Below are 15,883 nucleotides of genomic sequence, written 5' to 3'. Positions count from 1 at the left end.
AAGCCTCCATATAGGTGATTGGAATAGAACCTGGGTCCTCTGGAAGAGCAGCCAGTGATCTTAACTGTTGAGCCATCTTGCCAGACCCTTGTTTTCTGTTTTTGAGACAGCATTTCTCTATGTAATCCAAACTGTCCTAAAGCTTGCTATATAGACCTACTCTGGCCTCCAACTCAGAGATCTGCCTGTGTCTGCATGATGCCCAGTTTAGATTAATCTGGATCTCTGTAGGTAGAAAGATCTACCTTTAATATGTGCTGCACCTTCTGGTGGCACCTTATATAAAAGACATGGAAGGAGGAAACTTTTGCTCTTTCCCTGCTTGCCCACACTCCTAACAAGTCATTCCTTTACTGGCATTAGAGCCCACTTGTTCAGAATACAAGCTGAGACATCCAGCCTCGTGGACTGAACAATTACTGGATTCTTGGCCCTTCCACTGGTAGACAACCATTGTTGGAATAGTCAGACCACAAAACTGTAATATTTATCTCCTTTACATATATATTTCTTAACAATTCTGTTCCTCTAGAGAGCCCTAATACAGTAACTTTACAGCAAAGAATCTGGCAATCATCATTTAACTGTGTCAACAGAGCTAACATCACTCTTAATGGAAGGCAGGGGTAGGGATTGGGGGATAGGCCCTTGGGAGGCAGAGGCAGGTGGATATCTGTGAGTTCAAGGCAAGCCTGGGGCTCTAGAGAACCTGTCTCCAAAAACACAGCAGTGGTGGCACATGCCTTTAATCCCAGAACTCAGGAAGCAGTGGCAGGTAAATCTCTCAGTACAATGCTAGCCTGGTCTACAGAGTGAGTTCTAGAAAGGCAGTGCTACGCTGTACAGAGAAACCCTCCCCCCTCCGCCCTCCCTCCGCCCTCCCCCCCCCAGTGTGTGTGTGTGTGTGTGTGTGTGTGTGTGTGTGTGTGTGTGTGTGTGCGCGCGCGTGTTTTATCTGCATGTATGTATATGTATCATGTTTGTGTTGCCTGGTAGCCAAAGAAGTCAGAAGAGGGTATCATATCCCTTAGAACTGGAGTTACAGATAGTTATGAACCATCCATCATGTGGGTCCTAGAACTGAAACCAGGTCCTCTGCAAGAGCAAAAAGTACTTGCAACCTCTGAACCCCAAGGGAAAAATATTTTTTGTCCCCAGGCTGTTCAAATGGGCAATGAACCTACCCAAAGGATGCCCACAGTAGAGAGAAATGGCTCCCACATATGCATCATGACCCTTATGGACCCCATGTATGCATTCAGACGCACATACACATTATAATTATAAGTTATTTAAATATAAATTCTAAAACCTGTTGTTTTTTTAACCTCTTTTTTGGTGCTAGGGATCAAACTCTGGACACAGACATACTAAGTACATGCTCTACCATTGAGCTATGATCCCAATCCATTTTATTCAAAATCTTATTTCTAATTTTTTTCATACTTACTTCTTTCGGAGTATGATTATCAGCAATTCTCTGACCTTCAAAGAGAAACCTGAGTGAATTCATTGGAACTCCCTAAAAGGAAAAAGAAAAATGTGTATGAGAAACAGCATGAAACAAGCAAGCCTCATGTACCAAGTACTACTGTATATACAGTCATGATGATCTGCAAAGACTCAGAAGGTTATCTCCTCATCTTCATTTTACAACTAGGGAACTTAAGACCTGTAGAGCTAGCTAAGAATTTCAGTTCAAAACAGTTGATAAGCCTATTCTCTCAACCACTACTGTGTTCATTTTCCCCTTAAGTCTGAGCTAGCATAAAAGAAAATAAGGACCTGGATATGCTTTCTAGCTTCTAACTATACAAGCAAAACTGGTTTTAACATTCAATCCAAAGAATTTGGTAATTCAAAAGAAACAGCTAGGTAAGGCAGAGTAATATGTGTGTGTATGCACACACACACACACACTCCAGGTTAAGTCTAAATGCTACAAAAGATGTTTATATTTATTAAGCATTTTAATATGATAGCTAAAGGGGAGATAACTCTTAGAAAGTAACTTTACAAGAAAATATGAATCAAGAATGACCTATTAAAGGGCTAGAGAAATAGCTCAGTGGTTAAGAAGATTGGCTGTTCTTTCAGAGGACTCAGGTTCAATTCCCAGCACTCACATGGCACTTAATTCCAGTCCTGAGGGAATCCAATGCCTACTTCCAGCATCTGAGGGCACTATGGACATAATGCACAGACATACATGCAGGCAAAACACCATAAGTAAAATTTAATTAAAACCACAACAACAACAACAACAAAACTAAAACTTTTATCTGTGGGTGTTTAAACACTGTAACTGAAACAAACTACAAAGAAACTAAAATATGCCAAGTGTGGTGACACCCAGCACCCAAGGGCAAAGGCAAAAGATCTGAGTTCCAGGCTAGCTTGGTCTACATAGTGAGTTCCAGGACAGCCTAGGGCTATGCAGAGACTCTGCCTCAAAACAATTCAACCCTGGTTTTCTCTATGTATTGTTATTTTTTAACTTGCTTTTAGTTTTATAAGACAGGATTTCATACAACTCAGGCCAGCCTCAAATTTCTTATACAGTAGAAAATAACCTTGACCTCTTGACCACATCACCCATCAGTGCTGGGATTACAGGTGTATCCACCACACCCAGCATAAAATACATTCTTAGATCCAATTTTATTCTTATTTATTTATTTCCGTATTTGAGACACTGTCTCATTATGTCGCCCTGGCTGTCCTGGAATATTTTACATAGATGAAGATGATCTGGAACATTTTACCCAATTTTTATCAATTATTTGTAAGTATAAAATGTGTGAATGTAGACAACTAAACAGATACTTTTAAAGGAGATAATTCCTAGAAATTATCTTGAAATACGTTTGAAAACATGATATATAATTAGCCACAATTTATATTATGTATAAAAAAGTAAATACTTGTTTTTTTTTATTTTTATGTGTTTTGCCTGCCTATATGTCTGTGTACCATGTATGTGCAGTGCCCACAGGAAGCCATCAGATCCTCTAAAACTGGATTTGCAGATGGTTGTGAGCTACCAAGTGGGTGTTGGGAATTGAACCCATATCCCTTGGAAGAGCGGTTAGTGCTCTAAAGTGCTGAGTCATATTTCCAGCCCCAAGAAAATATATTAATTACAGATTTAATTTTGAAATGTGGCCTAAAGCTCATGGTTAGAAGAATGGGGAAATTTCACTGTAATCACCTAAAAGGCTTGCTTCACTGTTGTATACCAGATGCAAACCATCCAGACAAAAATATTCATCTGAGCAGTCAGTAAAAATGAGTTACTTTCTCATTTCTCATAGAAATAGAACTATTTCTATGTTCTATTAATTCGAATTCTGAAATGGGTCATAAGAGGAAAAGATAACATTAGGCGTTTTCCTTAAGTTCCTAACGATGAAAATAGAATGTCTTTTGGCAAAGTACTGTATTTAATGTCACAATATACAAACCTGTCTTTGACAGTATGATTCTTTGAGTTTCTTGAGATGTGTTGTCATTTTCACTTTGAAATGTATCTCACTGCTATCCTAAGGAGATAAAGGAAACATTATTTGTCTACACTACTTAGTTAACTTGAACCAAATTATTTAATTATGCCTTGTCAATTAAAGTTTTCCACCAAAATATTCTTTTTAGCATTCCTAACTAGTTTCATTATAGCAATCTAATCAAATTCCAAGTAACTTCTTAGCAACCCATTAAAAAAATTAGTAAAACAGATGTTTTGGTATCCAAATTATTAATACAAACTTGTGTATCAAAGAATGCATTTCTTCATGACAGCATATCCATCAAAATACTGTAAAAATAAAAATGAACCATCACAAACCCTCATAAGAAGAAAAAAAAAATCATACTCTTCCATTCATACCAACTAAAGTGTCCCTGAAGGTGGTCAAACCTAAAAGAAAAATATAAACTTTAACATAAAAAAACGTTTTTCTACCATAAAGTGACTCATTGAAGCTGGTTTCTCTAACATAAATAAAAACTTTAGTAATTCAAACTGAAGGTCTGGGCTAAAGCTGCCAAGTGGAGTACTTGTCTTAGATTCAATCCCCAGCATCCTTTCCATTGAAACAATTTGTTTAACTACAGATACTTTTCTTCTATCTAGATTGTCAAGCAAATAATCAGAAAAAACTACTGGCATTTGCATTATCATAAAATTTCAAGACCAATTAAGTACACACCACATTCACAAATGTATATTAGCATCTTTAATATATTCATGATTATAATTTCATAAGATAAAAAATATTGACAGCATGCCTAATGCAATATAATTCCAAACTAGACATGGTGGTGCACACCTTTAAACCCAGCACTGGGAGGCAAAGGCAATCAGATCTCTGAGTTAAGGTCACCCTAGTCTACAAAGAATTCTAGGGTAGCCAAAGTTATATAGATCCTATCTGAAAGAAAGAAAGAGAGAGAGAGAGAGAGAGAGAGAGAGAGAGAGAGAGAGAGAGAGGAAAAGAAAAGAAGAGGGAAAATATAGAGCAATGAAACTATAATTGTCTCTCTGCCAAGACAGTTTAATATAAAAAGGAGCCTCTGTGATACTGTAGGTTAAAGCCAGACCTATATGCTAGGTAACTATTCTACCCCTGAGCTTATATTCTTGAAGTTTAATATAATTACATCATTTTTCCCTTTCCTCCATTTAACCATCCTGTACACCTCCTCTTACTTTCAAATTTATGGCCTCTCACTTTTGTTTTGTTTTGTTGTTTTTTGAGACAGGGTTTCTCTGTGTAGCCCTGGCTGTCCTGGAACTCACTCTGTAGACCAGGCTGGCCTGAACTCAGAAATCCGCTTGCCTCTGCCTCCCAAGTGCTGGGATTAAAGGTGTGTGCCACCACTGCCCAGCTCACTTCTTTTTTTTTTTTTTTAAAGTTTGGTTTTTGTTTTTAATAATTATTTATTTATTTTACATGAGCACACTGTAACTATCTTCAGACACAGCAGAGGGTATGAGATTCCATTACAGATGGTTTTCAGCCATCATGTAGTCGCTGGAAATCAAACTCAGGACTTCTGAGTGCTCTTAACCGCTGAGCCATCTCTCCAGCCCCTCTCTTACTTTTCTTTAATCACTTTTATACACATGCACACATATATAATCTTAAACATGTAAACAGAATCTGCTCAGTCTGTATAATGCTACTTGTATCTATATGATTTTAGGACTGACCACTTGGTACTGGATAACCAGCTGAGGGGAGGTGAATTCTTTCCTGGAAAAGACTATTTCTCCCACTCTCAGAATTATTTATTTGCCTATAATTTTTTTGTGAAATGGTCCCATGAGAGTTCCCCCTTCCATGTTAGAATGCCTTGGTGTCATCCTCATTCGGGTCTTCTTTAGGCAGCCATGTTGAGACTTCATCTTAGGCAAGCCTTGAAACTAAGATCCTTCTAACTTAACCTCAAGTAGCTGGCCTAACTAGGCTCAGAAAAGATGGTCTTAGTCTGAAACTCAGAGATCTGCCTGCCTCCGCCTCCCAAGTACTGCCAGTAAAGGCAGGCAAAAAACTGAAAACATAAACCAAAGCTAAGAAGAAGTCTCTGCTAATCACATACCTAAAAGATTTATTACCCAGAATATATATTTTTTAAATAACCTAAAAGTAAAAATACAACTTTTAAAATAGGTTAACAGCTCTAAATACACATTTTCCAAAGAAAAAGTATAAATGTACTCAAAAGGCAAGGTTCCCCTGCCTTCTGGAATCCTCCAGAAGAAACACCTTGGATTGCAGTTCAGAGTCTCCAGAAAGGTCTTAAAGAGCACGTGTCTTGCATAGTACCTGAGATTGTCAGGCACTACGTATGACACCTCACAACTACCTCTAATTCCAACTCTTCTGGCGGGTCTGATACCTCTGGCCTCACTGCACACCTGCACTCAAATGCAGACACACAGACATACACAATTTTTACTTTAAAAAAAAAATTAGTGAGATAAAGTACCTGCCTGTTTTCTTTTTGTTTTTGTTTTGTTTGTTGTTGTTTTTAACAAAATCTCAATCATTTGATTTAACCAATAAAGACTCAGGAGCCAGATGCTGAGGGAAAAGCTCCGAGACTCAAGACACAGAGAAAGAACCCAGCCTGACCTTCTTCCTTAGCCAACATCCCACCAGCAATTCTTCTCATGATGTCTCAATCTTTTCAAAGTGAATGTCCCTCCCTCCTACTTCCTGTGCGTCACCCTATCCATTCTCCTGAACTCCCTCTTACTCTTTTTTTTTTTTCCTTAAAAATTCTATGTTAACTTCCTATCAACTGGCTACTTGCTCATCTCATGGCCTATGTTTGACTCTATTTAATACTGTTTATAATATTAAAGCAGAAAGTTATTGAATTAAAGGTGTGTGCTAAGGCTGAGGCACACCACAACTAAAAATAGGTTTTTCCAGTAAATAACACAATCTCGGAGTTCATAGTAAGATCAAATATCCTGCAACATTTCCCCACATTTATCTAAATAAAGGTTTTAACTCTAACAGAGTAAAAACTATCTACTGAATATAATGAAGCTATTTCTGCTAAGCTTGCCACAACATCCAGCTTGGTTGTATTTGGCAGTAATAGGATTAAGAATTTTATACTTGAAAGTTTTGTAAAATGTTCATGTCAGTCTCATATGAACTCAGCATTTTTGATGTCCTGAGCAGTTTGTAGTTGGAAGGTGATCTTGAGTAGTGACCAGCTTAGTGGCAATCCTGGCTAGGTAGAACACACCAGTCAACCCAAAGGCAGAAGAAATATAGGTACCAACTCTAGTTCAAGGCTCAGAGCCTTGATCTGAAAGATCAACAAGTTGGAGGTGGGGAGATACTATGCAGCCAATTCATTTTTCTTGGGACATATTCTCTTAATGATCCTGTCCTTTTTCTTCAAATGTTTCACTTGTCCAATGGTCTCCAGATTCCTTAGTTGGATGCTTTTATTCTCCTGGAAAAGTAACAAAACCCTGCCCCAACCCTAACTCTTAAGGGGTTCCATTTTTAGTAGGTTATATCTTTCCTAAGGAAAAAAAATGTTTTTGGCAACAGAAAAAATATTATATATTCAACATTTTAATGTATTTATTTTTAGATCACAAAAGACATTCACTTTGACTTTCAACCTGCCTTTTGCAAGCAGCTTTTACATTTAAATCATTGTAATTCGTCTGTTTGTTTGTATGTTTTGTTTTTCAAGACAGGGTTTCTCTGTATAGCCCTGGCTGTCCTGGAACTCACTCTGTAGACCAGGCTGGCCTCGAACTCAGAAATCTGCCTGCCTCTGCCTCCCAAGTGCTGGGATTAAAGGTGTGTGCTCCAAAGTTCTGAGAGGTGTGAATCATCACCTGGCTACGAATTCCTTGTAGTAATTATTCTCATAGTATTGTCCTGGCTTAATTTGGTTCTCCATTACCCCTTATTTTTTAGTGTTAGGGGATAAACTTCCAAGTTTTTGCATTATATGTATAATCTATCATTCTTGCTGATTTATTCTGAATTTGTTCATTGGCAAATTTTAATATTCTAGTCTTAATTAAACATGATGCCAATTTGTCCACTATTTCATTATTTTCCGGCCATTTTGTCTGTCTTGCCTGTATGAACTACACAAAATTTGATGTCTTTGCTAAGTTTTGCTAAATTTTGTCATTTTCAATGATGGCTCCTATGACCAGGTATCTTTGCCATTTTATCTGCCAATTGGTGGTTTTCCATTTTGATGATCTATACCATTGCACATGCACCATGAATTGGAGAAAACAGAGATCTCCCTTTTGCATTCCTGGTTGGTTGTCTTATAGCCAATAGTGCTATGCTGATTTTGTGGTTCCTTCCCTAATATTGGCCATTCCATCCATTAGTTTCTATTCCATCAATTGTTGCTAAATCATCAGTAAACATGTGAATGTGACCATTCCCTCAGTCCCCACACTTCAATAGTTGCCTCTTTGGGAGTAAGGAGGAACGGTTTAGGAATGGTGATTATAGGCAACTGAGCTATTTTCTCAGTGCCCCTTTGCTATCACATTCTGATCATGAAAGAATTCAGTTACATACCAGTTCCACTGTTAATACCTTTCCTTCCAAGGCTGAGCTTACAAAAAACTCTTGCCTTTGAATGTATCCAATCCATGATTGCATGACCATAGGATGGTTGGCAATGACTGAGTATAAGGTTTTCCATACCTCATAAAATGTCCAGTTTTGTTTCTCAAAGGAAGAGTATTCTTTATATATAAAAAGTGTTTGTAATAGAAGCCAACAGGCAAATGTTAGTGGGCTCCTTTTTGCTTTATGAAGAGTCCTATCTGGTTCAATATGGGTCAGGGTTGCAAGCATGGAGCTGAGCTTACTGATAGTCACAAAAGCTGTTCTTTATTCCTGTCTCCATTGGAAATTAACTGCCCTTTTAGAAACCCTGTAGAAGTTTTTATAATAATCTGTAAATATGATTTGTGATTTCTCTAATGTACAATCATACCAATTAGGAGCTGTATCTGAGTTTTGTCCCTGGGTGATAGGATTAAAGGTGTGTACCACCCACCACCTTGTTCACTGTAACTCTAGAATTTAGAAAACAGCTAACTTACAGAGATCTGCCTGTCTCAGGTAGTATTAAAAGCATGGGTTACCATTGCCCTCCTCAATATTTTATCTTAGCTCCAAATCAGTCTAACTCTTAGAAATTTAGAAAACAAGTTAGAACTCTAGTAATCCTTTGAATTTTTCAAAACATTTTAAATCTCTTAACTGTGTTCTTAATACCAAGCAACAAAAATATCCTTTTTATTTAAGAAGAAAACTCAAAAGCATTTCATGCCAGTAAGGCATTGTGCTTTTGGTAAATTACCAGTCAAAAATATTATTTTTTATTTTTATTTTTTCATGCCTGATCAAATGAAAGGTGTTTGTTAGTCTTTTTTAAAGTTAGTTTGGACTAAACAACCAAGCTGTCTGATGAACTGAACTATATAGCCTCTCCTTATTCAGGAGACCTCTCCTATTCAAATCTCATGTTTATCAATATTGATGGTATATAGTTTTTTTTCTCCTATGGTAACAAAGACAAAACCTCTTCCACAACCTAATACATAGCCAGGTCTCCTTCTGAAGTCAATACATCTTTAAAATATAGAGGGGGCTGGAGAGATGACTCAGCAGCTAAGAGCACTGCCAGCTCTCCCAGAGGTCCTGAGTTCAATTCCCAGCAACCACACGGTGGCTCATAACCATCTGTAATGGGATCTGATACCTTGCAGGTGTATCTGAAGACAGCTACAGTGTGCTCATATAAATAAAAATAAATAATTAAAAAAAATATATAGACAGACAGACAGGCAGGCGGGCAGGTTTTTTTCAATTTTTTATTCTCTCTCCACAGCTATTGTTCCTTTCTCATTAGCATTTTAAAAATAAGTTAATAAAGCCCTGTGTAGTCTATCTCTGCATGTCTTTATTACCCCTTTCTGTTTATTAAGCATATCCTTTAAAGTGAGGTTAGATTTTTTTTAGATTGATTTATTTAGTTTATGTATATGAGTACACTATAGTTGTCTTCAGACACACCAGAAGAGGGAGTCAGATCACATTGCAGATAGTTGTGAGCCACCATGTGGTTGCTGGGAATTGAACTTAGAACCTTTGGAAGAGCAGTCAGTGCTCTTAACCACTGAGCCAGAGGTTAGATTTTTCTATAACTGCTTGTCCTGTAGGATTGTATGGTATACCTATAATATGCTTTCTGTTGTAATATGCAAAAAAACCTTTCATTTTACTAAAGACATAAGCTGAAGCACTGTTAGTCTTAATTTGTACAGGTATCCCCATAGCAGCCGTAACTTCTAACAAATGTGTAATTACAGAATCAGCCTTTCCAAAACTTAAAGCAGTTGCCCAACGAAGTTCTAAATATGTGTCAATTATTATGGTGTACATACTTTAATTTTCCAAAGTTTACAAAATGAAACACATCCATTTGCCAAATTTCATTTCTTTGGATACCTTTTGGGTTATTCCCTGCAGGTAATAGAGTTTGGTTATACAAGGAACGAAGACATTTCCTTTAAAAAAAAATTTCTTTTAAATCAATCATTATTATAAACTATCCCTTAGGGAAGGGAATGCCAGGTTGTAAAGAGCCCATTGGCTGAATCACTTATTTATGGCTCTTAAATCTGTTGACATTGTCCATTTTCCAGATTTCTTTTTAATGACAAAACCAGGACTGGTTGATTCTTCAATAATTTGAGCATTTAGCTGCTCTTGTACTGACTGTTTCTAGTAACTGTAATTTTTCTGATGTCAAGAGCCATTGTTCTACCCACACAGGTTTGTCAGTTAATCATTTTAAAGGTAGGATGATTAGTATCTTTGAAAGACCAACAACTGTTGTGTCCTGGTTATGTACAACCTGAATGGTCTGTGACTGCAATGTATTTTATGTATGAGTGTTCTATCTCCTTGTATACCTGCATGCCAGAAGAGGGCATCAGATTACATTATAGATGGCTGTAAGGGGTAGTTCTAATGCTAAGGCCCTGTTCCCTGATCGGTTTTTTTTTTTTTTTTTTTTTTTTTTTAGTTTTTTTAGTTTTTTTGGTTGCTGGGAATTGAACTCAGGACCTCTGGAAGTGCAGCCAGTGCTCTTAACTGTTGAGCCATATCTCCCGTCTGATAATACCTTTTAACATTTTTCTCAGAACCATTCTTTATTTTATGCTGCAACAAATCACATCCCCATAAATTCATGGCTATATTAGCCACATATGGCTTTAATTTTCCTATTTGTCCTTCTGGCTCTATACACTTCACCCATCTTGCATTTTGCTTCCGCTGGAAAAAAGTTCTAATTTCTACAAGCTGAATATTTACCTCCTAAGGAGGCCAATCTGAATGCCAAGAATTGGTGAGATTATTGTTACATCTGTTCCTGTGTCAACTAAACCTTCAATTTCAAAGCCATTTATTTGTATTTTTAGCTTTGGTCTCTGATCATTTATAGCAGTCTGCCAACACACTTGCTTTCTAGTCTCTCCTGAATTTTTTATCTTCTAAAGCTGTTCTGTCCTTGACTACACCCAGAGCAGTGGTTTCTACACACACACAGTTTATTCTTATGTGCATTGGTGTTTCTTCTGCATATATGTTGGTAAGAGGGTGCCAGATTCACTGGAACTGGAGTTACAGACAGTTATGAACTGCCATACTGCCATGTGGGTTCTGGGAATTAAACCAAGGGACCTCTGGAAGAGCCGCCAGTGCTCTTAACTTCTAAGCTTTCTCTCTAGCCCAGAGCAGTGTTGTTTTTTGTTTGTTTGTTTGTTTGTTCCATTTTTTATTAGATATTTTATTTACACTTCAGATGCCATCCCCTTTCCCCATTCCCTCCCTTAGAAAACCCCTATCCCATGCCCCCTTTTCCTTTTTGCATTTATACATTTTTTAAAAATGTTAATCATAGGCTTTCTAAGTTTGGTATTGTTCAATCAGAGGTGTAACCCACTACCCAACCTAGATATATCAACCATCTTTGACTGATGGAGATACATGAACATCTGCCTCCCTGTCTCCCCCCTCTTTCTCTCTTTCATCACCTAGCTTCTCCTCTCCAGCAGTGTTGTTTTTAACAGGTATTAAATCTTTTAACTGGTCTGTGGATGAGTTTCTCCAATGCTATCAGGGAATGACTGAATCATATTTGATGTCAGGGCCTGTGGGCTAGGTCCCCTAGGGCATTCCCAAAGGCTAAGGGTTACCTTGCCTGTCTCTTCATTTATTAGTCCAATGCTAGCCTTTGCCACACCTTCTGCATACTCCAGAAGGCTGAGGCCTTTTTGGATTATCTCTAAAAAGACAGTGTTTCAGTGAACATCTTGCCTACAATCCCTTTTCAAATGGCCTTGCTTACCACAATTAAAGCATCTAACATTTTGATTTTTCTTAAAACTTTTAGAAATTATTTCTACTATCAGAGTACCATCATAAATGTAAGATGCAATATCAGCTATATTCTAATACATTCATCTATTGATGCTGATTTTGTCCTTAAAGGCCTAATCACCCTTTTGCATCCTGAATTGGCATTTTCAAAAGCAAAAGATTCAATTAATATTTTCTAACTTGATACTATTCTATTTACAGCTGAAGTCAATCTTTTCAAAAAGTCATTGAAGGTTTCTTTTGGGTCTTGTATAATTTAATTAAGTACATGACTCAGATCTCTTTCCTGATTCTTCAACCTTTCCCCGAGCATTTAAAGCTCCTAAAGGACAAAGTGCCAACAGCATGTTGACCTTCACCTAGCAACTGATCTTGGGAAATATTAATACCTATAGCCCTATTTCATTGTTCTATGGCCCTTACTTCCTCTTTCCACCATGTTCACCATTGTAACTGAGGGCCAGTTTCCAATATTGCTGTCGCCAAATCTTTCTAGTCTTAGGGGATAATTCTATTTTGAGTTGCCCATGAATTTAATATTTGTTTCACATAGGGTAAGTGCAAACCATAAAAAATAACCACTTCCTTAAATCTCCTCAAATCTTATCTATAGGATTCCATTTAACTTCTTCATAACTTTGGGAGGTGGGAGAGGTGCCTATCGTCTGATGGTAGGTCATGTATAGTAACTGGAGAAACTAAGGTTGTTTTCTAACAGCCTTGAGCCACCCCTCTTCAGTTTCACCATGTTGTCTAAATTCCTCTGTTTGTGTCTGAGTATTTTTCTTACTTTCATCTTTAAGTTTTTCTAAGGCCTGTATCTTATCAATCCATTTTTCATATTTGGCACAATTATTTTATATTTGGGACAAAAACCCACTATGGCTATTAAGGATAAAATATGAGTTACCAGACTGATAGTAATGATAATCGATATTATGTCAATCTCAAGTCATTTATCTTTCCATTTTCTACTTCTATTTTCAAGCCATCTAAAGTAGCATTATACAGAATCCTAATGTCCTCTATTGATATTCCCCATTTTAATGTGGGAAAGATTTTTCTTTTTAATACTACTTAACTTTCTCCTTGAGGATTTCCCAGGTGTTATTAAATCTGATGGCTTCTCAGTTTGTCCACTGTTGACATGACTTCTCTGTCTGTGTGACTGTGCCATGCATTGGGGCGCTAAATGCTGTTTTATCATATGTTTTTACCAATGAAGACTCGGGAGCCAGATGTTGGGGTAAGTCTGCTAGCTCAGAGAGGCAGAGAAAGCACCCAGCTGACAGTCCTCCTTAGCTAACATCCCGCCAGCAAGCCCCCTCTCTCACACCGTCCCAAACAACCTCTTCAAACTGAATATCCTTCTCTTCTGTTTCCTGTGCATCTCCCTATCTATCCTCCTGTCTCCCTCGGACTCTCTCTGGCTTTTAATAACTCTATGTTTGCTTCCTGTTAACTGGTTGCTTGCTTATTTCTTGACCTATGTTTGGCTTTATTTAATACTGTTTATAATATTCAAGCAGAAAACTCCTGAATTAAAGATGTGTGCTAAGGCTGAGCCACACTACAACTAAAAAGAGGTTTTTTCCAGTAAATAATACAATCTTGGGGTTCACAGTGTGATCAAATATCCTGCAGAATTTGCTTTTAATCCCAGCACTCAAGAAACAAACAGAAGCAGGCAGATCTGTGAGGTCAAGGCCAGCCTGGTCTACTGAATAAGTTCCACGCCTGACAGGACTTATACAGTGAAAACTTGTCTCAAATGATAATGATGATAATAGCAGTGTCAGCAGCTGGACAGATAAGTCAGTGGTTAAGGGCACTGGCTCCTCTTTCAGAGGACCTTGGTTTGATTTCCCAGCAACCACATGGCAGCTCACAAACATCTGTAACTACAGTTCCACGGATACCAGGCACACAGGTACTACAAATATAAATGCAGCCAAACACCCATATACATAAAATTTTAAAAATAAAATAAAAATATTTGAAAACAGAGAAGAGTGGAGGGAAAAGAAAGGTTCAGTGAGTAAAATAGCACAAGTACAAGTTCAGATCCCAGTACAAACACTAAAAAAATAAAAGCCAGGCCGAACTCCAGTGCTATGGGAAACTTGCTGAAACTTGCTGGCCATAAGCCAGCTCCAGGAGCGGGTGAAAACCAGCCTCAGGGAATAAGGTAAAGAGTAAGAGCAGACACCTAAAATATCCTTCCCTGACTCCCACTATGTGAGCGTAAGCACACACAACTGAGCATGCACAATTCAAGCACACACACGATACTCAAAGTAATGATAAAAAGAGTAAAAGAATGGCTGGCCATAAGAGAACACTTACCTGGCCAAGTGCCAGACCCTAAGTTCAATCCCTGAAACTAGCACCACCACCAACTACTACTACTACTACTACTACAGCACACATACACACTAAGCAGATCCATCTCCCCAAATTCTCAATGATAAAGGAAATGTATAAATAAAATTATCACAGTGGTGGCACTAATCTCACAGTTAAAAGAATGTGGAGAAGTCTCATATTTTTATGGTAAGCATGTATTTCACTAATTCTGACCTTAAAAAAAAAAAAGTAATGACATTCCAGGTATGGTGGCACATGTACTGATTCCAGCACTTAGAGGGGGAATCAGGTGGATCTCTATAGTTTGAAGCAAACCTAGTCTACCAAAGTGAGTTCAAGACCAAGCAAGGGCTGCATAGTAAGACCCTATCTCAAAAACAAAATGAAAGCAAACAGTATCAGACTCTTTTACCTCCAACAGATTTATGTTCAATAAGTGAAAATGAAATTTTAAAATAATTTGTTGTACCTAGTTATTTTTCCTATGTGTTCACATACTGGATGAAGGTCAAAGCAGAAAAATAATAAAACTTACCTGTCCAATAACTTTGAGTTTAATGTATTCTCCTTCCTTCTTATCACCTAAGTCCTCAGTTGAAGGTTTTGCCTCCTGAAAGAAATTTCCAGATTAAAGATTCCTAAATACTATAGTAATTACTTTTGAACACCCATTACATCCCCCCAGGTAACTGACTCTGCACCTGAGAATACAGAGAGCATTTATTTCTCCACTACTCAATCATTATTCAAACTCCCCATACACTAAAGAACAAGAAGTTAAACCAGGTGGTGATGGTGCACGCCTTTAATCCCAGCACTTAAAAGTCAGAGGCAGGTGGACTCTTTAGAGAGAAAGTGTGTGTGTGTGTGTGTGTGTGTGTGTGTGTGTGTGTGTCTATGTGTGTGTTTTAGATTTTTTAAAATCATCACATCCTATAGTAAGAATCTAAAACTTAACCATGTGTTAGTCTTAAAGACTTAAAGACTTCTCTTAAAGACTTAAGAGAAACTGATGAGCCCCTCCCTACACTGGGAATTTTTCTAACAAGTTACCAGGTGACTCTCAAGAGAAGCAACTTGGGGCTGGAGAGATGGCTCAGCAGTTAAGAGCACTGACTGCTCTTCCAGAGGTCCTGAGTTCAATTCCCAGCAACCACATGGTGGCCCACAACCATCTGTAATGGGATCTGATGATCTCTTCTGGTATGTCTGAAGATAGCTACAGTGTACTCATATAAATAAAATAAATCTTAAAAAAAAAAAAAAACCACAGAGGAGCAACTTGGAAATTCTTGCCCTATAATCAATTCCTCTTAATCAGGAGTTCATCCTCCTAGAGTTCTTAGCAAAACATTCTGAATCCAAGAGTTTGTTCTCACAGACTATCCTGAGACTATTAGTTGTACCAAGATATGCAAATGCATCACAAGAAAAGGCTATTTAGAAAGGACAATCAAAGTACTGGTCTAAATACCTAAAGAAGTCAGTTTTAGGGCTGGAGAGATGACTCAGCTGTTAAGAGCACTGACTGCTCTTCCAGAAGTTGA

At 37.7% G+C, this 15,883-nt stretch overlaps 2 protein-coding genes across 5 annotated transcripts in view; one reads left to right on the top strand and one right to left on the bottom strand.

Annotated features, from left to right (window-relative positions):
- Window positions 1-15,883, bottom strand: part of Sumo1 (small ubiquitin like modifier 1) — a 35,480-nt gene that overhangs the window by 2,778 nt on the left and 16,819 nt on the right. The window contains exons 2-4 of one of the 2 annotated variants that reach the window (XM_034498768.2): window positions 14,872-14,946; window positions 3,465-3,542; window positions 1,451-1,522 (exon numbers count right to left, since the gene is read on the bottom strand). In XM_034498768.2, coding sequence (XP_034354659.1) covers window positions 1,451-1,522; window positions 3,465-3,542; window positions 14,872-14,946 — 225 coding nt within the window. The remainder of the gene's footprint in view (window positions 1-1,450; window positions 1,523-3,464; window positions 3,543-14,871; window positions 14,947-15,883) is intronic. The other variant, XM_076931856.1, reaches the window with a different exon arrangement.
- Window positions 1-15,883, top strand: part of Kiaa2012 (KIAA2012 ortholog) — a 137,964-nt gene that overhangs the window by 119,268 nt on the left and 2,813 nt on the right. Inside the window, exon 24 of one of the 3 annotated variants that reach the window (XM_076931843.1) lies at window positions 6,071-14,882. The exons of the other annotated variants lie outside the window; for them this stretch is intronic. The gene's annotated coding sequence lies outside the window, so the exon portion shown is untranslated. Of the gene's footprint in view, window positions 1-6,070; window positions 14,883-15,883 lie in introns of those variants that run through there. 3 annotated transcript variants of the gene reach the window in all.

Source organism: Arvicanthis niloticus, chromosome 3, assembly GCF_011762505.2.
Source record: "Arvicanthis niloticus isolate mArvNil1 chromosome 3, mArvNil1.pat.X, whole genome shotgun sequence".
In the NCBI taxonomy this organism is placed as follows: Eukaryota; Metazoa; Chordata; class Mammalia; order Rodentia; family Muridae; genus Arvicanthis; species Arvicanthis niloticus.
Note: the sequence above shows the minus strand (reverse complement) of the source record. Positions and strands in the feature narration are given on the sequence as shown.